The sequence below is a fragment of the Plecotus auritus genome, assembly GCF_963455305.1.
Source record: "Plecotus auritus genome assembly, chromosome: 13".
Classification (NCBI taxonomy): Eukaryota; Metazoa; Chordata; class Mammalia; order Chiroptera; family Vespertilionidae; genus Plecotus; species Plecotus auritus.
In genome coordinates, this window is record NC_137779.1 from 23076579 (window position 1) to 23098959 (window position 22381).

The 22381-nt window shown below is 50.5% G+C and overlaps 1 protein-coding gene across 1 annotated transcript; it reads right to left on the reverse strand.

Annotated features, from left to right (window-relative positions):
• Nucleotides 1–10039: 10039 nt before the first annotated feature.
• SPATA19 (spermatogenesis associated 19) lies at nucleotides 10040–13875 on the reverse strand (the record flags this gene model as incomplete). Its single annotated transcript, XM_080649890.1, has 6 exons — nucleotides 10040–10103; nucleotides 10418–10495; nucleotides 12721–12812; nucleotides 12976–13068; nucleotides 13565–13621; nucleotides 13798–13875. 6 exons carry the CDS (start codon nucleotides 13873–13875, stop codon nucleotides 10040–10042), a joined length of 462 nt encoding a protein of 153 aa, XP_080506016.1.
• Nucleotides 13876–22381: the final 8506 nt, after the last annotated feature.

Here is a 22381-nt window from a genome sequence, read left to right on the forward strand (position 1 = left end):
AAAAAGAAAGTGGTAAAATCATTTTTCTTTAAGTAAGCAAATCAACAACCTATACCTTGACTTCCCTGCCCCTCCTCTCCACATCCGCGCTCCACAAACACCTACCATCCTCGTCTTGGCAACTGAATTTAGAATCAGAAGGTGTTGCTTGAGAGATGGCCTCCAGCCCTTAGCTGTGTATGTTGACCTCTCTGACTTCTCTGAGCCTCCGTTTCATTCTCTGATAAATGGGAATGATAATGATTCAACCACTCTGATGGGGTCCAGAGACTGAGATGATCCATGGCCAGAGCTCTCGAAGGTCTGAGACGGCTATCTGGCCGCCAGCCTGGAGAAATGGGGTGCACTCCGCAATCAGGGGAGAGCCTAATTACTGTAAGAGCAGCTTGCATCTGTGTTGTGTATCAGAGCGCCAAGCAGCCCTTATCAAACACTCGATTTGATCTTGACAATATTTTATGAGGTTTGTCAGCATAGCTATTACTGTCTTCGTTTGATGGATGAGAAAACTGGATCACAGAGACACCCAGAGATCTTTTCAGAGACAAAGCTGCGTTATGTCATTCTTCAACTTTTACACCTTAGGAGAAAGGCAGACCAGAATGGCAATCGGAGCCAAACGCCCATCTAACCTGACCCGGAACATCCTTGCTGGCCTCCGCCTGGGCCTTACGCCCTCACTCTGCACCCTCGCTGTGTCCATGTGACTCCCAACAACTGTTGGTTACAACCAAGGTACCCCATACCCAGCTGCCCTCAGCACCTCCTGGGTGAAAAAAAAAAAGACTGTAGCCCTGACCGGTTTGGCTCAGTGGATAGAGCGTCAGCCTGCGGACTCAAGGGTCCCAGGTTCGATTCCGGTCAAGGGCATGTACCTTGGTTGCGGGCACATCCCCGGTGGGGAGTGTGCAGGAGGCAGCTGATCGATGTTTCTCTCTCATCGATGTTTCTAACTCTCTGTCCCTCTCCCTTCCTCTCTGTAAAAAAATCAATAAAAATATATTTAAAAAAAAAAAAAAGACTGTAAGCCTCCGTTCTCTTTATCATCACTCATCATGTTCACATAACTTCCCGTCGAGCTTGGACCCTCCCCGGTGGACGTCATTCATGTATTTATGAGTACCTGCTATGTGCCAGGCACCAGGCCGGCTGCTGGAGAGGCAGCTGTGAACGAGATGCGCAGCATCCTTGTCCCCGTGAGATGCACTTCGGTTGTACTTTACTGTTCACAGAGCACGGCTTGAGTCTCTCACTTCATCTCCAATCATCTCTATTGGAGAGAGAGCAGAAATCAATATTATATGCATACATTTTTTTTTATTTTTTAATGATTCTCAGAGAAATTAAGCCACTTGCCCTTGATTACACATTTTAGGAAGTAATAAACGGGGACTTCGAGTTTGATGTTCCTACTGCCATAGGAAAACTGAATAGAATTCAGACCGCCCACGATACGAAGAGGACACCTACCGTCTAAGATATCCCACAGTAATGGATGAAGCCGTCTCTCCGGCGGCCACTCATTCGTGTCGGGGGAGCACTCTGGGGTGACCTAGGGTTAGAGGAATAGGAGAAAGCTGGGCTCGAACTCGGAGAACCACAGCCTAAGAACAAAATTGAAACAGACTCATAGACACAAAGAACATGCTAATGGTTGCCAGAGGGGATGGAGGGTGGAGGACAGGGGGAAAGAGGTGAAGGGAGTAAGAAGTACAGATTGGTAGTTACAAAAGGGATGTAAAATACAGCATAGGGGATAGAGTCAGTAATACTGAAATAATTCTGCAGTGTCAGGGGGGTACTGAAAATATCAGGGGGGACACTTTGTAAACTCTGTGATCATCTAACCACTATGCTGTAAACCTGAAACAACACGAAATAATACTGAATGTGAAAAATGAAAGAACATAATCTTGTCATTTGCAACAACATGGATGGACCTAGAAGGTATTATGCTAAGTGAAATAAGTCAGGCAGAGAAAGACAAATATGGTATGATTTTACTTATATGAAGAATCTTTAAAAAAAAACAAAACAGACTTACAGAAACAGGGACTAGAGGGATGGTTACCAGAGGGGAAGGGGCAGGAGGGTGGGTGGAAAAGGTGAAGGGAATGTAGTCCTTAATACTGGGGTAAGTTTACGTGGTGCCAGATGGTTCCTGAAATTAGTGAGGTGATCACACTGTAAGGGATAAAAACGCCATATCACCATCGTGTACGTCTGAAACTGATATAACTCTATAACATTGTGCACCACCTATACTTAAATAAAATGGCAATCATGCACACAAAACTCTGCATCTTTATTAGGTACCCTGGTGGTTCGGTGGGATTCTGTTGCCCCCTGAGGTTGGAGAAGTCCTGCTTTGTGCACAAATTGGACACAACTTGGGCCCCAAAAGGGAATCTGAAACCCTAGGCCTGATCCACGGTGCTGCCCCCCACCCTTCTTCGCCTTGTTACAAGCATCCCAGAAGCCCCCAGGTGTGAAGGCAAGGGCACTTGGTGGAACGTCAAGGGGACTTCACTCCCCCAGCCTCCGCCTGAAGCCACAGAGAGCAAGGTATGCCTCCCTCCAAAACAAAGGCCCACTGTCCGTGGCTTGCTCCCAAGCCGAGGAGCCCTGAGTGGAAAGGGAAATTGCCCACCCCCTCCAGGAGTCCATGGCTGGTGGCTGGTGGCTGGTGTGCAGGCAGCAGGGCGGAAATACCTGAGAAATAAGTAGATTGGGGTTGAATGAGAAAGGACCAGCATCTAGGGACCAGCAGCCGGCAATACTGAATCAACAGCACCATCTGCTGGCCGCAAGATGCCACATCACGCCCCCACCTGGTCCAGGCCTGCAGAGCTTGGGGCCTCTCCCCAGCCCCCAAGAAAGCTTGAGGCCGGAGGAAGCAGTGCCTTTCCCCAGTTGGCACGTAGACCCAGAGAAGCCCTCCCCAGAGTGTGAGGGGAGTCAGGGGGGCCAGCTGGCTCCAAAGGGGCATGTCTCAGAGGTCGCAAAGTTAGGACTCTGGTTCATCTAGCAAACGTCACCCACCTTGAAGAGATACAGACCCTGACCTGACGAAGCATGATTCTGACACACTTTCTCGCACACTGGCTCCCACCTAAACGCCCGATGGTTTTATCTGAAGTAAATGTTGGTCTCTGGTCCCTAGCATCTTCAGATGTACCAGCATCTTTTGCCTCCCAGCGTCAACTCCCGGAGGGCGATCCCTGAGCAGCCTGTATGCGGTGGCTAAGTCACCAGCTGCCACCGCAAAGGGCTGATGGGAGTATTTTCTGAATATGAAGAATAATAGCTGCCCGGCCAGCGTGGCTCAGTAGTTGAGCGTCAATCTATGAACCAGGAGGTCACAGTTCAATTCCCGGTCAGGGCACATGTCCAGGTTGTGGCTCCATCCCCACTGTGGAGCATGCAGGAGGCAGCTAATCCGTGATTCTCTGTCATCATTGGTGTTTCTGTCTCTCTCTCCCTCACCCTTCCTCTCTGAAATCAATACAAATATATTAAAGAAAGAAAAAAAGAGAAGAATCGCCAACAACCATCTCATCAGAAAGGGGTTGTGCTGGGACAGAGCCTCTTCCTGGCATTATCATGCCCACGGGCACCATGCTGTGAGCGATGCTCTGCCAAGTGCCAGGCACGTGGGCACTTTACAGGGGTCCTCTCCCTTGATCCTCCTCAGGACCCCAGGAACCCGAGTCACAGGCTGGTTAAGCAACTTGCTCAAGGTCACACAGCCCCTCGCTCAAGGTCACACAGCCATCAAACGGTGAGCCAGGATTCTAGCCCCAGCAACCTAACACCAGGAGCCTCCCAGGAAAAGCACCCACCTGCGTGCGTTTCCTAAGAGCTTCCTCTTGGGGACAGTACAGCCATCACATACAGTTTATCAGGGAGCCCCCAGGCGCCCCACTTGTAAGGTGGGAACCGATGCCTGCTGGCCTCCAGGTAATGGGCTCACATCAGACCCTTCCTCACACACGCATGCCTTCATTTGTGGGACCTCCCGGCCCACCCACCAAGAGACGCCTTGTGAGGGGCACCGGAAATGAGAGATGTGAAGGCACAGCGCCCCGAGCTGAGGTGAGCGCTGGGAAAATGGGGACGCCAACCCTGGAGGCCGGACTGGCACCGGGGACCCGGGAGGGTCCTTCCTTTCCTGAGTCCCCACCAGCACCTGTGTCAGGCACTGTATGGGGGCCGCGAGGGCGCGCACCCCCTTTGTGGGCGCACCCCTAAAGGTGGAGACCTCGGCAGACGGAAGTGTGTGAGCAATCACAGAGGTGGCTGTGCCAGGAGGGCTCTAAGGAAAGCTGTGGGTGTGGACCTCCTGCTGACCTGCCCCTCTTCGCTCTCTTCCCCTCCGCCCCCCAGTGACCCCGGGGAGTAGGAGTCCCCCGTGCAACCTCCTGTGGTGCTGCGGGGCTCCAGGTCCCCCAGCCCTGGGACTCCGAGAAGAAGAGGGGGGGCAAAGCAGGAGTGAAGGAGTGAGCGGCGAGGAGGGGGGTGACCAGGGAGAAGGGGGAGAGGCCAGGGTGAGGGGCGAGGCGGGGCTGGGACTGGGCGGGCCGAGGGGGGGGGTCAAGGCCGGGGAAGGAGCCTTGGCGGGGCCTCCCAAGTAATCGGAAAGGAAGTCGGACACTGGGGGGCTCGGGACGCGGGCGGGGCGTCTCTTTGTCAGCTCCCGCGCCGCTGAAAAGCCGCGGAAGCAGCCGGGTGGGTGGGTGAGGGGGTCCCCAAGGGCACACGTTAAACCCACAGGCTGGGCCGCAGAGCCCTCAGGGAGACGATGCAAAACCGAAACAGCCATCCTGGGGTGCGGGCATTGCGCGGTCAGCGCCCTCTGTAAGTCCCCCAAGAGTGTCCAGGCCCCAGCTCTGCCCTCCACTGCGCGCCCCTGACTCGCAGCCCTCACTGCATCCGGTGTGGAGTCTCAGAGATTGACGGGCGCCCGTGGGAGCCCAGGTTCCGCCCTCTCCTCCCCACCCCCCACCCCCAGCCATCTGGCCCGGGCAGCGCCCCTGCGAGGAGTTGCCCCATCTCCCACCCTTGCCCTGTCCGGAGTCCTTGGCATTCTACTAACAGCCAGCCCGTGTTTCACCTACAAGTTTGGCCGGGCGCCTACCATCCTCCTCTGGAGATGGACCAGGCTCCTCCCTACCCCCCCCCCCCCCCCACACACACACCTCTCCATGGACACCCCAGGGCGCTGGCTGGGTCTCCCGCCACATTGGGTGCTGTTCATTAGAGCAGGTGATGTTAGTCCCCAACGGGCACCTCACTCTGCAGCCACAGCCTCGGGAGTGTCCTATCCCCCTGGTGTCCGAAGGCCCTTTGTGGCTACTGAGGGGTGATCTATGCATAGACACCAGAGGCAGAGGCTGGGTCAAGGTCGCTGGCTCTGTCCAGAATGAACGAATTCTTTAGGCAACGGTGCACCCCTGGATGAAAAGGGGCCTCCGCCCTCCCCCGCCACCACCACCACCACCACCAAAACGTCCCAGGTGAAACTTCTAGAGGCTCATCAGCCTGGACCTGCTCCCAGCCCACCCCCATCTCCCGCACCCCACCCCCTCGTGGGGAGATCCGTGACCCACAAACCCTTTATTAGCTCTTTCTGCTCCATTTAACTACACAAATGGCTTGGTCACAGCTGATTGGTCCCAAATTTGCCAGTGATTTTCTTGTAATTTACCGTGGCTCAGTCCCCTGTAATACAGGTAGAGGAGGCATATTTGTTCCCGAACTCCCCTCCCGGGGTTAATCGTGCGCAGAACAAAACTCCATTTGAGCCACTTAATGATTTCATTTCCTCCCTAAGTTTTGAAGGAGCAGCAGCCCTAAGACGAATGCAGTCCCCCCCCTCCCCGCCCCCAACTCCAGGTGTTTGTGGGAGACAGGCTGAGCTGCTGCGCTCCTTAACTGTTCCTCCCAGGTCAGAGCGGAAAACGCAAGGTCTTTGCTTCCTGGGCTTTCCTTCCTGGCAAGTACCTGAAGCTGGGGGTCCCGTGCACCTCTCTCCCCTGACACGCCCTTCCTGGCCAGGGCGTCAGGCCCGGCTCCTTCCCTCCGGGTCCTCCAGCCAGGTTTCCCGCGGTTATTTTGCACCCACCTGTATCACCCGACCTGTGTGCTCACCTGGACGAGCCCCACCTGTGCCCTTCTCGACCTCCTCTCCTGCTGTTCTCCCCACCGCACCCTACATCCTTCCTGTGGGATTTCCACTTCCTGAGAGACCCCTCCTTTGCTGCCAGAGCCTGGGGAAGCCTCTGCCTAAATGTCACCTCCGCTGGGAAGTCGGCGAGTTTTCTCTGGAGCAGAGAAGACCACGCCCCCTCTCTGCGCTGCCATCTATACTCCTTAGGTTTGTTTTCACACCACATTTTACTCTTTGCCGGCCTGTCCGCCCGCCCCTCTTCCACCCTGAGCTCCTTGAGGGTGTGGCCGAAGACGCACCCGCTACCCCTGTGACCCAGCACATTGCTGGGTGCAAATGCTCACTCCGTTCTATTTGAATGAATAGCTCAGTTCATGTATGTGAGTGTGAACTGACTTCACCATGAAACTAAGACACTCAACGGCCTTTCATCTGTGTAGGCTTCCCAGCTGACCCTGCAGCACACGCCCAGAGGAGACTAGGCCGCCTTCCGGAACGCTTTCGCATGGGAAGGGTGCCATCTGGTGGTGTCTGGAGAAGCAGCCTCTGAGTTCTGAGAGTGGAGAGGGCTTTGTCTCTCTAAGTGGTGGTGAAGGAGCTCAGCAGCCCTTGAGCGCCTGCAGCCTGCGCGCCCTGCTGACTGAAGGGACCCGGGTTCGATTCTGGTCAAGGGCACATGCCCGGGTTGTGGGCTCGATTCCCCGGTAAAGGGGGTAAAGGGGCCTGCAGAAGGCAACCAATCAATGATTCTCTCTCATCATTGATGTTTCTAACTCTCCCTCTCCCTTCCTCTCTGAAATTAATAAATATATATATATATATATATATATGTATATATATATATATATATATATATATACATATATATATATATATATATAAAAGCCAAGTGACCGGAATGACAGAATGACTGGTCGCTAGGACATGCACTGCAGTGGCCAACCGGCCTGTTTGGGGCCCCAATTGGCCCCCCCAGTCTCTCATGGCCCCTCCCCTGGCCGGCCCTGCCCCTGATCAGCCCCCCCCACCCTGATCAGGGGCGGGGCCAGCCGGCCAACCTCCCACGGCTCCTCCCCTCCACTGGCCAGGCCTGATCAGCCCCCATCGGGGCGGGCCAGCCGGACCCCCACCTGTGCACGATAAAGAAATGTTCCAAGTTCTTCAGAAAAAGGGAAAGGCTATAGGTCAGAAACGTGGATCTCCATAAAGAAAGGACAAGTGCTCGGGAAGGCAAAAATAAACACCTGAGTGAAACATACAAGCCACACTTACCTCGGGAAATCCCTCCCGTCTCAGTCCACCCCAATTCTCTCAGCGTCCCTCCTAACCTTCCAGCAGCACTCAGCATGGTCTGCTTCCCACAGCGCTATGATGAGCTGTATTCTGTCTCCCACAGGCCTGAACGCTGTGTCCCCAGAGGCAAGCCATGAGGTGCTCAGTGTCTGGTAAATGTAAGAATGAATGAATGAATGAATGAATGAATGAATGAATGGCAAAGCACTCATACCAGACGCCAAGGTGGAGGTTAAATAGCACGTCTCTTTATTAGCAGTTCACTGTGAATACTCCAGTGTTGCCACTGTCACAAGGAAGGGCTCGTCCACTGGATTCTCTCTGTCCAGTGTGGTTGCTCCTCAGGTCAAAGAGGAGGTGGACATTCTTCTTACACAGGCTTCCCCTTGACCCTGAAGGACATCAACCTGGGCAGCAGGGAAATGACCACAGAAAGGATCACCGAAATGATAAAGGGAAGATGTACGATGGCTCCTCCCTCATAGAGCTGGACACAGAGAGCGGGGAAATCCACGTTAGAAACAGGTGGGGGGGTGTCAGACGGAGCTGGGATGGAAGCCTGGCTGCTCCAAACTTCAAAAGCCCCTGCAAGCACCTCCGATTCTTCCTCTCAGTTAATATTAGCACACGGCCGGCCTGGTGTGTAGCACAGGCTGAACGCCACTGTCCTCAAGGCAACCTGCCGAAGTCTGAGGAAACTGAGGCTCAAAGCCACAAAGCAACTCGCCACGGTGCAGCTGGATTGAAACCCAGCGTCTGCTCCCAAGACTTGGCTTAACCTCTGCCGTCTGCATAATGGGCATGGACAATGCCCGCCTCGTAACGTTGCTTTAAAGCAGATGAGAACTCCTGACTAAGGGCCTTGTGCAGAAGCCGGCATGTAGTAAGTGCTCAATAAATGCCACATTACATCTCCGTGGTCTTCCTTTAAGCTCATCGGGGTCAGCTGAGTCTAAATCACTCCTCTACTCTCTCTGCCCACCCCTCTTCTCTCCCTTCCCCTCACCCCCCTCCCTCCATGACAGCCAGCACAGTCTTTCCCTCCTGGCAGGAGAACAGTAACCATCTCCTGAATGGGTGGTTTTCCACCTTCCAGAGCCACATAAACAGCCACTGTTGTGACCCCTGCTACCAAGTGCAGGCCAAGAGGCCACGTGACCCAAGTCATGGCCCTACTCAATGGCAGGGCCCAAACCCATTCATATTCACTCCTGATGCCAGTGCCCTGCGATCCTGTGGTTCAGAATGGGGTCAGCAGTGGGCATTGCCTGACAGCATCAGAAATGCAGACCCACGGGCCTCACCACGACCTAACACCACATCTCAGGCAATCCCCAAGCCTGTGCACAGGTGAGAAGCACTGGATTATGACACTAGGGTTAAAAAGAGGCAGAGAGGCCAGTCTGAACTTGACTTTAAGTCCTTCCAGAAATCTAATGAGTCATGTCCGAGGAATGGCGGCATGAGAGATCCCCTTGGTCTCTCCCCGCTGAAATTTCAACAACTTGAACAGCTATAACTCAACAAAGGATTCCCCACTCAACATACAGGCACACCTGAGCGATCCGTGCATTGAAGCTACCATACGACCCAGCGATCCCTCTTCTGGATACATACCTGAAAAACCCAAGAATGTGTATTCACAAAAACATATGCATCCCTGGGTTCATTGCAGCCTTATTCATGGTGGCCAAGACATGGAGACAATCAAAGTGTCCTTTGATAGATAAAGAAGATGCGGCACATACACACAATGGAATATTAGCCAGCCATAAGAAAGGATGAAACACTGCCATTTGCGACAACATGGATGGACCTTGAGAACATCATGCTAAGTGAAATAAGTCAGGCAGGAAACGCGAAGAACCACATGCTTTCACTCACATGTGAGATATAAAACTGAAACTCCTGCCCTAGCCGGTTTGACTCAGTGGATAGAGCGTCGGCCTGGGGACTGAAGGGTCCCGGGTTCGATTCCGGTCAAGGGCATGTACCTTGGTTGTGGGCACATCCCCAGTAGGGGGCATGCAGGAGGCAGCTGATCGATGCTTCTCTCTCATCGATGTTTCTATCTCTCTATCCCTCTCCCTTCCTCTCTGTAAAAAAAATCAGTAAAATATATTTTTAAAAAAACAAAAACAAAAACTGAAACTCCTGGACACGGAGAGCAGCGGGGTGGTTGTCAGAGGGAAGGGGGTAGAGGGGTGCTGGGGGTAGAGGAGGTCGAATATATGGTGATGGAAGATGGTTTGACTTGGAGTGGTGGGCACACAGTGAGACATACAGATCGTGTATGTAGAAATATACACTTGAAACCTACATGATCGTGCTAACCTATGTCACCCCAATCACTTTGATTTTTAATAATTTTTTAAGAAGGAAATGTAAGAGCTACTGCGGGAGCCTAAGGCAGCTAGTACCTTCTCTCCCACCCGCTCTGGCCCCAAGTGCAGGCTGTCGCCAACAGGGAAAGGCTAAGGCTGGTTATCCGGCCCCTGCCCAGGGCACTGCCTCCCTGCCCAGCGTAGCCCTCTTCCCCGCCAGCTCCTCACCTGCCAGCTCTCTCACCTGTTGCTCTCAGCACTCTGAGTAGGAATGTCTGTCAAAATCCTGAGATGATTCATCCGAAAGATGGCATAAACTGCAAGGCACGGAGGAGAGGGGCAAGGCAGAAGGGGTAGGGAACATGGCTGAGGCCACCCGGAGAGGATCCCCAGCCCAGGCCCCAGGCGGGCGGGGCAGGCAGCCCGTGCCTGGACCGGCACCACCTCTGGACCTGGGGGCAGCGTCTTACAAAGAGGCCCTCTGCCCAGACCCGCTCCAGGCTCCGCCAGATCTAGGTAGGAGCTGGGGCTAAGGGAAACCATCAGAAGCGAGGCCAGCAGCCCACCCCACCCCACCCCACCCCACCCGTTCCCAGTTAGGAATACAAATCAGCTTGTCCCAGCAGCTTACCTTCGTCTCACCTGCTCTATTCGTTCCCGCACAACTTCATCTCTCACCTCGCTTGGCACTTGGAAGATACGGGTATGGCTGCAACACAGCATTCAAAGACCCGGCTGTTGCCGTTTCTTTTTTTTTTTTTTTTTTTTTTTAATATATTTTATTGATATTTTACAGAGAGGAAGGGAGAGGGATAGAGAGAAACATAGATGAGAGAGAAACATCGATCAGCTGCCTCTTGCACACCTCCCACCGGGGATGTGCCCACAACCAAGGTACATGCCCTTGACCGGAATCGAACCCGGGACCCTTGAGTCCGCAGGCTGACGCTCTATCCACTGAGCCAAACCGGTTTCAGCTGTTGTCGTTTCTTTTCCACAAGGCACCGCGAGACCCCTGGGGTTGCAGCCGTGTGAAGGATCCGTTTTGACCCCATGGCCATGGACTTTTGAGCTGACCCTTGACCCTTCTAGTACCAGGAACTCAAAGGGTTCTTGTCACTCACCAAGGACCCTAACTTCACTGTCAGCTCTGTAGGATCAGCATTGTGCCACGGGCACTACGGTTCAGAGATACTTCTAGAACCCTCTGTTACAGAGAATCTGCAGGCACCTCATCGCTACTGTGGTTTTTACTTCACCCGGCTGGATGTATCTTCCTCTCCACGGTCCCCTCCCTGTCCTTCCCAACTCCACACCCCTCCTGCCTTCACCAACGCTCCACTCCAGTGCACTCAGCCTGCCCGCTGGGTCCCCCATTCCTGAGTCTGTGGAAACTGCCTTCTGTGGATGAGGCCTTGCTCTAGGCGCGTTCTTTGTAGCTTTCCATGTGAAGGCAGAATTGACACTGCCTGGGGAGGTTGGTGTGCTCAGGGGGAACTTGCAACCAGGAGGAGCTGGGTCGGGATTCCAGAGGAGAGAGAGAGATTACCCCAATAGAGGGGGAAAGGGGAGGCCTCGGAGAAGAAAGGGCCTCAGGACTGGGTCCTGGAGGCCAGAACCAGATTGGCTAAGTTCTCAAGACTCTTGCATCGGTGGGAAGCCTGCCCCAGCTCCTGTTTACGTGGGCCCTGCCCCGTTCATGGGTCAGTCCAAACACATGTCCCACTGGGAACCTTTTCCGAGTGCTGTGCTTTAACCTAGCCACGCCACGCAGCTGAGGTTTAAAACTGAGGGGGAAAGCGATGTTCCGATTCTCTAAGCCAGCGAAGTGCTGCCTTTAGAGCCCCTCCGTGCAGCCATCTCAGGCGCCGACGCGCCTCCCCCGCGCAAGCTTCCCTGTTTCCTTACTGGGGCTGTGCTCACTTCGGATCTTTTCCCAGCTGAAAAACAGTCCCCAAAACCGTAAATGTTGGGGGCTGCAATTCACCAACATTTATGGTTTTAGGGACTTTGGGAAGGTTTTCCAAAAAGCTCTTTCCCAGGGGGGTCTCAATCTCCCTTCCTGTGTGTAATTACTGCGCCGTCGGATCCCCATTTAAATTGCGAATGCCACTGGAAGGGGTAAACACCTGAAAATGGATATCCTGAAGCAAAAATAAATTTCTCGAGAAATATATCCTCTTGGAGAGAAGAGAGCAAAGCTGGCGATGGGGTGTGAAAAGGAAGAAGAGCACACAGAGATGAGAGGGGGCTGGCTCCTTCACAGTTTAATCCCACGGTTCTCCTCCCGGGAAAAGATCCGCAGTGAGCGCAGCCCCAGAAAGGAAGCAGGGAAGCTCCTGCCAACGGAGTGAGCCAGCATCCAGGCCCGGTTCCCTGCCTTGAGGTGGCAACTTCAGTGCCAGGATGGGGAAGGTCTGTCTGGGGCAGGCACAGTGGGAGGCTGGCAAAGCCACCAGAACAGGGGAGGGAGGCAGAGAGGAGGGGGGAGGAGCACATAATTCCAGCCTTGGTGCTTGGAAACCTCCTGTCACCTCCGTGCCCAGGAGGGCTTCCTTTGGCTTTTGCATGTTAAGAGCTTATGTTCTCGCAGCTCTTTAAAGTGCAGCCACTTGTGAACCAATCAAACGCAAACATAACAGAAGTCTGAAATGCACTCAGAAGCGTTTAGGGAAGGGTGAGCAATCCCTGTGTCCCAACCCCTAACGTCATCTTAAAACTTAGGGATGCGCTGGGCTTTCCAGATGGCGAGAGCGCTCCCTGGAGACCCCGAGGGAAGGCTGCGGAGTGTTCTCAGCCAGAGGCGTCAAGCTCCCTGGAGGAGAAAGGCTGTGGGTCTGTGTTAGCCAGGGAGCCCGAGGCACTGGCCGGTTTGTGCCTTCCTTGCTCCTCCCTCCTCACAACGTGGCTCAGAGCCGATGAGAGGTGCTTTACCTCCATCTTATGAACTGGATTCTTGTCCTTTCTTCCAGGACATCTTGACTCGGGCTTGTTAACAAATCGGACTTGGAGAGATGGTGCTTCACCTAGGAAATCCGGGGAGGGTCCACGTGATCGCTGCCCAAGGACTCCCAAAGCCTGGACAAGCCCCACCCACTGAGCCCAGATCCTTGGCAATAGGACCTCCAGCCTTCCCCCTCCCTCCCCCCACCACACCCCCAGGATGATGGTCTCCAACGCCCCGGTTACCACATCTCTGGTCACATGGACATCTTGGCCATGGATGGAAGGGGAGGTGCTGGACATCTTCTCCTTTATATCCTGGGAAGCCTCTTCTTCAGTCTGAAAGGTGAGTCATGTCCCCCGCTCAAAGGGTCACTTGGTATCTGACCCCCCAGTTCTTGCTCTTTTTCCTTTTCTTTTTTTCTTCCTCTCCATCACAACACACATGCCACACAACCACACACACAAGCTCTGTAGCTCACGGTGCCTGCAATGAGCTTGCCTACTGCTACCTCCCTGTGTGGTTCCAGGGCACTCACTAAGTCCTGGGCCTTGTCCCGAGGTATTCCTGAGACACCCTGGAGCTGGGGCGACACATCTGAAACCCTGCAGCCAGTATGCTTGAGAAGGGCTAGTGGTGATTCCAGCACATCTCTTACAAAGACACAAGCCCCAGCATCCTCTAGGACATCTGGTGTGTCAGACACAGCTCTAGGCAGGGCCAATGAACTTGAGTTTCCCATTCTAAGGAGAGGGAAGTCCAGATCCCTGCCCCCACCGAGGCCAGCTCTCTAGAATTGGGGGTACCCTGAATCAGAAAGGGATTTTTACTCACTTTTTTCAACCAGTGCTCTACTACGGACACGGCCTCACTTTCCACAACTTCAATGTCCTGCAACGAATTGGTAAGTTGATGCCCTCAAAATACCTAGCGATCCAGCCCCTCTCCTCCATTCTTATCCAAACTTATACATTGTAAGGTCTTCTCTCTAGAATTGCAGCAGGGGGCTCAGAAGGGAGAAGATACACGAGAAACGATTCTGCATGGCTACCACCAACGTCACTTACCGAACTGGTTTTTGGCGGGAAGGGCCACCCTACACCTTTCCGGGCGAGAATGTATACAATCCATGTGGTAATTATCATCTTTGGACTTAGGCCAGGCCTTCTTCTTGGCTCCCTCCGTCCATTGAAGCAGCCTAAGAACTCTTCTGGAACAAGGAGGTCATTGAAGGGAGGTGCCCACCTGATTGGCTGCCCAGTGATGATGTAACAATGCCCTTTATTCTCCAGGGTGAGAGTGGAGATAGAAAAGAGAAATCATAAAGTGACCTACTGTAGTGATGCCATAGCTCCGAAATGGGGAGGTGTGGGGAGGGGGGCGGGGAGAGGGGTAAGCATAAGATATAGCCAATGTGAGCCTGAGAAAGACACAGAGGGAAGTTACCAAATAATAGAGATTGTGGGTGGGGCTTATAGCTGGCCACCCAGTTTTGGCAATGCTGAAGGAGAAAGATATTTTATGAATCAAAAGAATAAATTTGTAACAAAATGACCCAGGCCCTCTAGATACTCATTCAAACAATGCCACTGGCATTTTTTATTCTTATTCTTCTATGGAGAGGGGAAAAAGATAATCCAAATAATATGAGATATAGCATAGAAAAGTGAAAGTACCATTTCTTATAGAAGATATTTCCTGATTATTCAACTCACCCATGGATGGTGGACTGCTTAGGTGAGAAGGACAATAAAGTGGAAATGAAAAGTGGATTGTGTCAGATTTGGGGGCGGGGGAGGGATTGGAAGGGGCTCAGATAGCTGCTATTCCCATCTAGAACCTTCCCCGAGAAATTGAAGGACGTTTAGAATATCCCAAAGAACACTAAGCAAATGTTTAGCCGGTCTCAAAAGTAGTGATAGCCTAACCCTGAGACTGTTCTCAAAGTCTCAGAAAGCCAGGTTGCAATTCTCTCTCTGCCACTAACTTGTCATGTGACCTTAACCCAATGGTTGGGTCAAGACTAATGATTAGTCACCCTGGTCATAGTTTTTATTTTGTTGTTGTTTTTTGTCTTCAAAGTGAAAATAATAGAACAATTTCTCTTGTTTTCTTCTAGCTCTCGTATTCTATAGATATATTCTCATCCTCATTCTAAAGAATATTGGAAACCTTTATCTCATGCTCCCCAATTCCCCTAATATAACCACCATTCTCTTCACTCCCAACAATTCACCTCAACTTTACATCTCTATTGGTCAGAATGTCCTAGGCCCATGGTCGGCAAACTGCGGCTCGCGAGCCACATGCGGCTCTTTGGCCCCTTGCGTGTGGCTCTTCCACAAAATACCACGGCCTGGCGAGTCTATTTTGAAGAAGTGGCGTTAGAAGAAGTTTAAGTTTTAAAAATGTGGCTCTCAAAAGAAATTTCCATCGTTGTCCTGTTGCTATTTGGCTCTGTTGGCTAATGAGTTTGCCGACCACTGGGCTAGGCTATGCTGAGGCAACAAACAAGTGCCCACAGCAAAAGGGTTTGTTTCTCATTCTCAAACACTCCACTGCACGTTGAACAATTCTTCCGGGTAGTTGTGCTCCGTGTGGTGACTGAGAGATCCAGGAAGAATTCCATTTTCTGGTTCCACGGCCCCAGGATGTGATCATCCATGATTCTCAAAGCAAGGGAAGAGAATACATGGAGGGTACAGTCAGCCCTTCTCTTTCAGCTCCACGGCTTCTTCTTCAAGCTTTTCAGCCAACTGCTAATCCTATGACTTCAACCGAACTCCAAGGGAGACTAGCAATTGTAAATTAAAATATGAAATTACTTGTCAACGTCTGTTTCTGCCACCATCTCATAAAAAGTATGTTTCCAGCCCTGACCGGTTTGGCTCGGTGGATGGAGCCTCGGCCTGCGGACTGAAGGGTCCCAGGTTCGATTCCGGTCAAGGGCATGTACCTTGGTTGCGGGCACATCCCCAGTAGGGGGTGTGCAGGAGGCAGCTGATCGATGTTTCTCTCTCATCAATGTTTCTAACTCTCTATCCCTCTCCCTTCCTCTCTGTAAAAAATCAATAAAATATATATTTTTTTAAAAAGTATGTTTCCATCCTTACTGATATACTTTTAAATTTTAATATTCAAGAAATTAATGGGATTCAAAAATTAAAACTACATGAAAATATATACTCATGGGAGTTCCATCTCCTCCCCCTAGCTCTTCAACACCGTTCTTACTTAAGAAATAAGGTTTTTATAAGTGTATAGGTTAGACATCCTGTGTTTGTTTCCAGAATAAAAGATACATACATCTGTTATCACATTGCATTACTATTTTAAAATGCATACAGTAAAACATACAAATACATGTACAGCTCAAAAAACATTTAAGCATGCACACACACACACGAACATAAAAACACACAAACTTAAACACGTATGTATGCTTTAACCACAACCCAGGTCAAGATATACAACATTTAATTCCTTCACCCATTTTGAGTTTATTCTTGTGTGAGGCGTAACAAGGTGGTCAGGTTTCATTTTTTGCGCATACCCATCCAATTTTCCCAACACCATTTATTGAATAGACTATCTTTAGTTCATTGTATAATTTTGCCTTCTTTGTCAAAGAAAGGTGTGAATTTATTTCTGGGCTCTCTATTCTGTTCCACCTATATTTCTGTTCATATGCAAGTGCCAAGTGGTTTTGATTACTATGGCCTTGTAGTATAGTTTGATATTAGGGGGGATGTTCCTTCAACTTTGTTCTTCTTCCTTAAGACCACTGTTGCTATTCAGGGTCTTTTGTGGCTCCATATAAATTTTTGGAATATTTGTTATGGTTTTGTGAAATACACCATTGATATCTTGATAGGAATTGCTTGAATCTGTAGATTGCTTTGGGTAATATGGGCATTTTAATGATAGTAATTCTTCCTACCCAATAATACGGTATATGCTTCCACTTAGTTGTAATCTTCCTCTATTTCTTCAGTGTCTTACAATTTTCCGAGTACAAGTCTTCTTTCTGTGGTTAAATTTATTCCTAGGTATTTTATTCTTTTTTTAAAAAAATATATTTTATTGATTTCTTTACAGAGAGGAAGAGAGAGGGATAGAGAGTTAGAAACATCGATGAGAGAGAAACATTGATCAGCTGCCTCCTGCACACCTCCTACTGGGGATGTGCCCGCAACCAAGGTACATGCCCTTGACCGGAATCGAACCTGGGACCCTTCAGTCCGCAGGCCGACGCTCTATCCATTGAGCCAAACCGGTTTCAGCGGTATTTTATTCTTCTTGAAGCAACTGTGAATGGGAAGTTTCCCTTTCTGGTAGTTCATGATTGGTTTATAAAAATACAATGATATCTGGACATTTGTTTTATATCCTGCTAGTTTACTGAATTTATTAGTTCTAGTAGTGTTTTGGTAGAATCTTTAGGGTGCTCTATATACAGTATCATACCATCTGCAAATAATTACCAAGAGGTTATGTGCCTCTCCCAAGGGGTGACCCAGAGCCAATGGCTGATACAGGGATATACTAGTAAAAGGCCACTCCTTGACTTAAGAGGGGGGCACTTCTATGGTGCTCTCCATGAATCAGGCCAAGGCTAGGATTCATCACAAAAGCAAACAAACAAGCAACAGTGTTGGCCCATTGCCAACAATGTTGAGCCATCCTCCTTTCCCCAGTCCTGTCTAGCTTTCCTTACTCCCTTACTGTTTTTTCCCGAAGAGCATCGCCACTCTATCACCTGCGTTAGGCTTTGCATATAGGGAATTCATGCTGTCAGAAGACTCTGAAAAAGAGATAAAATACTACCTATTTTTACTTAACCCATAAGGCTACTGTGAGCACCAATGAAATACATGTAAAAGAATTTGTTTTCAAAGTGTTGGCCCTGAATTCAAAGTATGAACCTAGGACCAATTTTTTAAATAGAATGAAGTCCCTTAAATAACATAATTATAATACGAGACAAGGGCCCCGTGTGTCTGCTTTTAAAAATTAAGACCAGGTTCTATGAGAAATATCAAGATGTTCATGATGGCCTTCTAAGGAAAAGGGAAGGTGGTAAGGTGTAATAGGAACTAGATAGGAATGAGAACGGAAAGATCATTGAAGCAAAAGGAAGCCATGCAGACAGTAGAAGGCTTTCCCAGTATAACAGCCCCACTCATGGCTTTTAGGGGATCTTAGATGGAGACTTTGCACACCATGGCCGATGTTTTAAATTTGTAGATGGACCTACTTTCATTTTTGTTTGTTTAGTTGGTGGGTTCACTGATTTCCTCACTTGGACTAGAGGCATTCAATGGGAATGCTATATTTTGGTATTTGCCCTCCACCTAAAGACCAACTACAATGGGAAAAAAGCATAGGAGTTGATAACCAGAGAGTATTGTGGGGACAGAACAGAGGAAGAAGGGATGTCAGGACAGGAGGAAGATGATGTGATAAAGGAGGGAAAGTGTGCGAGGCAGGTAGTTAGATCCACCGAATCAAACTGGAAATGACATGGTGAGGCTGGGTGCCTGCTAAGCCCTTCGGTGAGAGGAGAGGTGCGATTCGACCACAGGGAGTCACTGAGCCACTGGCTCCTGAGTGTGAAATGTGGTCCAGAGCCAACCTGTTGGAGACACATTTAGACAAAATGGTATCAAACCAAAAAAAAAAAAAAAAAAAAAAAGAAAGAAAACTATCTTTGTCACATAATTGAAAAGTCAGCCTATCTTCTGATTCTTAATGGTTTGGGATATTGTAAAAAGAATAAATAAATAAATCCACAGTTAAAAACACGTGCATTCGCCATAGTCAGTTTGGCTTAGAGACTAGAGAGTCAGCCTGTGGACTGAAGGGTCCCTGGTTCCATTCCAGTCAAGAACATGGACCTCAGTCCTGACCGGTTTGGCTCAGTGGATAGAGCGGCGGCCTGCGGACTGAAGGGTCCCAGGTTCGATTCCGGTCAAGGGCATGTACCTTGGTTGCAGGCACATCCCCAGTAGGGGGTGTGGAGGAGGCAGCTGATCGATGTTTCTCTCTCATCCATGTTTCTAACTCTCTATCCCTCTCCCTTCCTCTCTGTAAAAAATCAATAAATTAAAAAAAAAACAAAAAAAAACATGGACCTCAGATGCACGGTCCTCCCCGGCCTGGGCCCTGGTCAGAGCGTGTGCAAGAGGCAACCAATTGATGTTTCTCTCACATCGATATTTCTCTCTGTCTTTCCCTCTCTTCCAATCTCTCTAAAAATCAATGAAAAATACACTCGGGTGAAGATTTTTTAAAAAATGTGCATTTGACACGGGGATAAGCAAGTCCCCTTCCAGTTTACACTCAGGTGCTGTCCTCAGGGAGGCCCACGCTGAGAGCCCAATGTTCAGCTGCAACCAAGACCCTCCCTTTGCACGTCAGGGACCCCTCATCCTGCTCCGAGTCCCCAAAGCACCTGTTGCCGCACTGTATTCTACGTGATTCTCTTACGGCATGAAGCGTTTATTGCCGGTCCCTTCCCACCAGCATGTGAGCCCGGGAAGAACAAGAACCTGGTCTATTTCGTTCCCTGTTGGGTCCCAAGTGACTGGGACAGTGGACTAACACATCCTATTGCCCTCGGTACACATTTGCTTAGTGAATGAGGAGGCGTCCCCGAACTCCTTTCAGAATCATGTTAGACTGCGACTTCAGAATGGGTTGGTTAGGGAGACCTAAGCCAGAGGTGACATTAGACAACATCGGTAAATACTTCCTGGGAACAAATAAACATTAGAGATACACTTTTTTTTTTTTTTAGCAAATGTTTATTTATAGCAAAATACAAAACATTTCTGCAGCAGACTAATGTTACATGAGAAGCAGTTAAATACGAGACTCCTTGTAATCCGTTTAACTTGCAACACGTTCCAAGCACACCTTCAGGGGCTTACACATCTGCTCATGGGATGTGCCTCTTTTTTTCTTTCCTTTTTGTTTGCTCATGTATGTGTTTGCTTGTTTTATCTGTAACTCACTATATGAACATGCAGTGTTACTGGCAATGAGTTGGTTAGTAGCCGGCAAGCCTGAAAATACCAGCGAGTGGAGCCTGGCTTGGCTGCCCGAGCCACGGCGACCGGAGCCACAACAGCCCGAGCCACGGCGACCGGAGCCACGGCGACCGGAGCCACAACAGCCGGAGCCACGGCAACCGGAGCCACAACAGCCCGAGCCACGGCAACCAGAGTCACAACAGCCCGAGCCTGCAGCCGAAGACTCGTCCTCTCCCTAAGTGAGTCAGAGGCGTCACTCCGGTTTTAACTGGCGAGAGTCTAAGGTCAAAGGACTCACTGTCCTTGGCAGCCAGGGAAGGCATTATTGCTTAGGGCCTCAGAGCAGGCGTGGCTCAGGGGTCCTCTCCAGTCGGGTCTTCTTTGTTGATCAGGAAGAGGGGGAGGACCAGCCATCGGAGCCCACCTAGAGGGGCAGCAGCTAGAACAGGCCGAGACCCAGGGATGAGAGGTCAGGGGCCACTGTAGGAGGAACCCCCTTTCCCAAGAAAGCCAGCAAGAGCAGAGGAGAGGGTTCCTCCCATCCTGACAGTCTGTGATTTGGTGGCTGGAGGTGCCTGCCTCCTGGACGGGCCCTTTATAAATGCTTAGGGTTTGTAGACTTTGAGGAAAAAGCACCGAGTGGAGAGTGTAGCTGTTTTCATATACACCTCCATTTCCTGACAGTGAGGAAAGGGATGGAGACAAGACACAGGCCATTGCCATGACCACCCCACTCCCAGAGTCAACCTGGGCCTCCCTCTCAGGCCCCCAGTGAGAGCACTCACTTTGGCATGTGCACCTGTATGCACCCCACACACGTGTATATACACACACACACACACACACACACAGACACACACACACGCCAGCCCTCGCACATGCACACACAAACACAAATGCCTGGTTTCCTTTCAGAGTCTATTCGGGAAGCAGAATGGTCCCACCTTCACCCTCATCCTCTGCTCCAAAGGGTCCCCTTGGCCACAGGTCCCCAAGACCCAGACCCAGGCTTGGCACTCGCTGGCATTCCCAGGCTTTTGAGAAGAAGGTGACAGAGCAGGGAGCTCACCAGAGACAGGTTATACAGAGTGTAGAACATGTTCATATAAGGCTTTGGTACAGCACCGATTTAATGTTCTTATAGTTTGATTTCTAAGTTGTCTTGTAGAAGAAAAAAAAGCTTACTGAAAAAATAGTGTTTTTATTTACTTTTCAGTTACATACCTGAAGTTCAAATAGTAAGCCTCGAGTTGCCATTCAAGTTCACACTCAAAGGTGTTCCGTGTGCAGCTGTACAATTTGTTGGTTTGTCTTTAATCGTTAACCACAGTCAGCCAACCAATGCCGTGAAGTCAGCTGCCCGTGATCACTGACTTTAACTAGTCCATACATACAGAAAAGAGAAAACACAAAAGCCACCCTACCCTCCTCCCTCCCCAAACCCCTGGGGGGGGGGGGAGGGGGATCAAATAAAAAACAAAATACAGCGAAGTTTAAGGAACCAGTGGAGCAGAGGAGGTTCAGTCCAGCTGGCCTCTTCAAGAACAGCACCATAAAGCACCCTAGCGCAGTTATGTTGTAATACTCGACATTCAAGAAATGGAAACGAGTCTGAAGGGTCTTCCGAAAACCTGGCGTGGATGGAGGCTGACCCCCAAAGGAAGCTGAAGGAGGAAATAAGAGAGTCCGAAGTGAGAGCAAGAACTCCCATGACGAAAGTGATACGTCGTATCCAGACTCGTTAGAAAAGAAGAACGAATGCAAGAGGCATCTAGAGGTATGGACTCTTTAAGAGGTCTCGAGGAGGCAGCCTCAGAAGCCCCTCCCCACCCACACTGCCTAGTCACCCCCCTCGGCATGTCCACAGAGCACGGGGTGAAATGGGGGAGCGCAATGCCCACAAAATTGCCTCCAGCTGTGCAATGGAAGAATTCGGTCCCGGATGATCAATTTCTCCTGGGACAAGAGGAAACGTTGAAGATAAAAGGAACCAGACGTCACTGGCAGGAAACAGGATGCGGTCCCTTCCAGTCGGTGGCTATGGAGAAGGAGCACCTGGAGGAAGCACAGCCCGTCCGTGCCCTCCATCCCTGGCCCCACAGATGGTAGTTCGGAAATGAAATCCCACGAGACGTTAAGATTTTTCGAGATTGGTGTCTATGACTTGGTAAATGGAGCTTTAAACTGCTATTCTCTACTAAACCAACCATTCCCCTGGTAACACTTCAGTCTAAAGTTCCAGCAATGGAGATCATTGTATAAGGTACCCCCTCTCCCAGGCCCTGGGCACTATACACAGGAGACACCCCACACTCCAATGTCGTGGCCAAGTCTCATGGCCAAGTGCGCTGTGTAGAACTCCTCTTCTCCTTCGTCCTATCATACTGTCCACGGTGGCTCAACCTAACATCGACAGCAACGGAAGTGAAGCGACCCAGCAAAAAGCCAAAGAGCAATGACACACTGCTCTTCCCCAAGCTACTGGTAGATGTAAAGGAGAGAAGGATGGGGCCCACACTGATCCTTGGGTGAGCAATTCCCAGTGGGTCTGTCTGCTCCCAATGCTCGTTCCATACAGCAGACAGAAGTTGCCAAATTAAAACAATTCCACTACAAG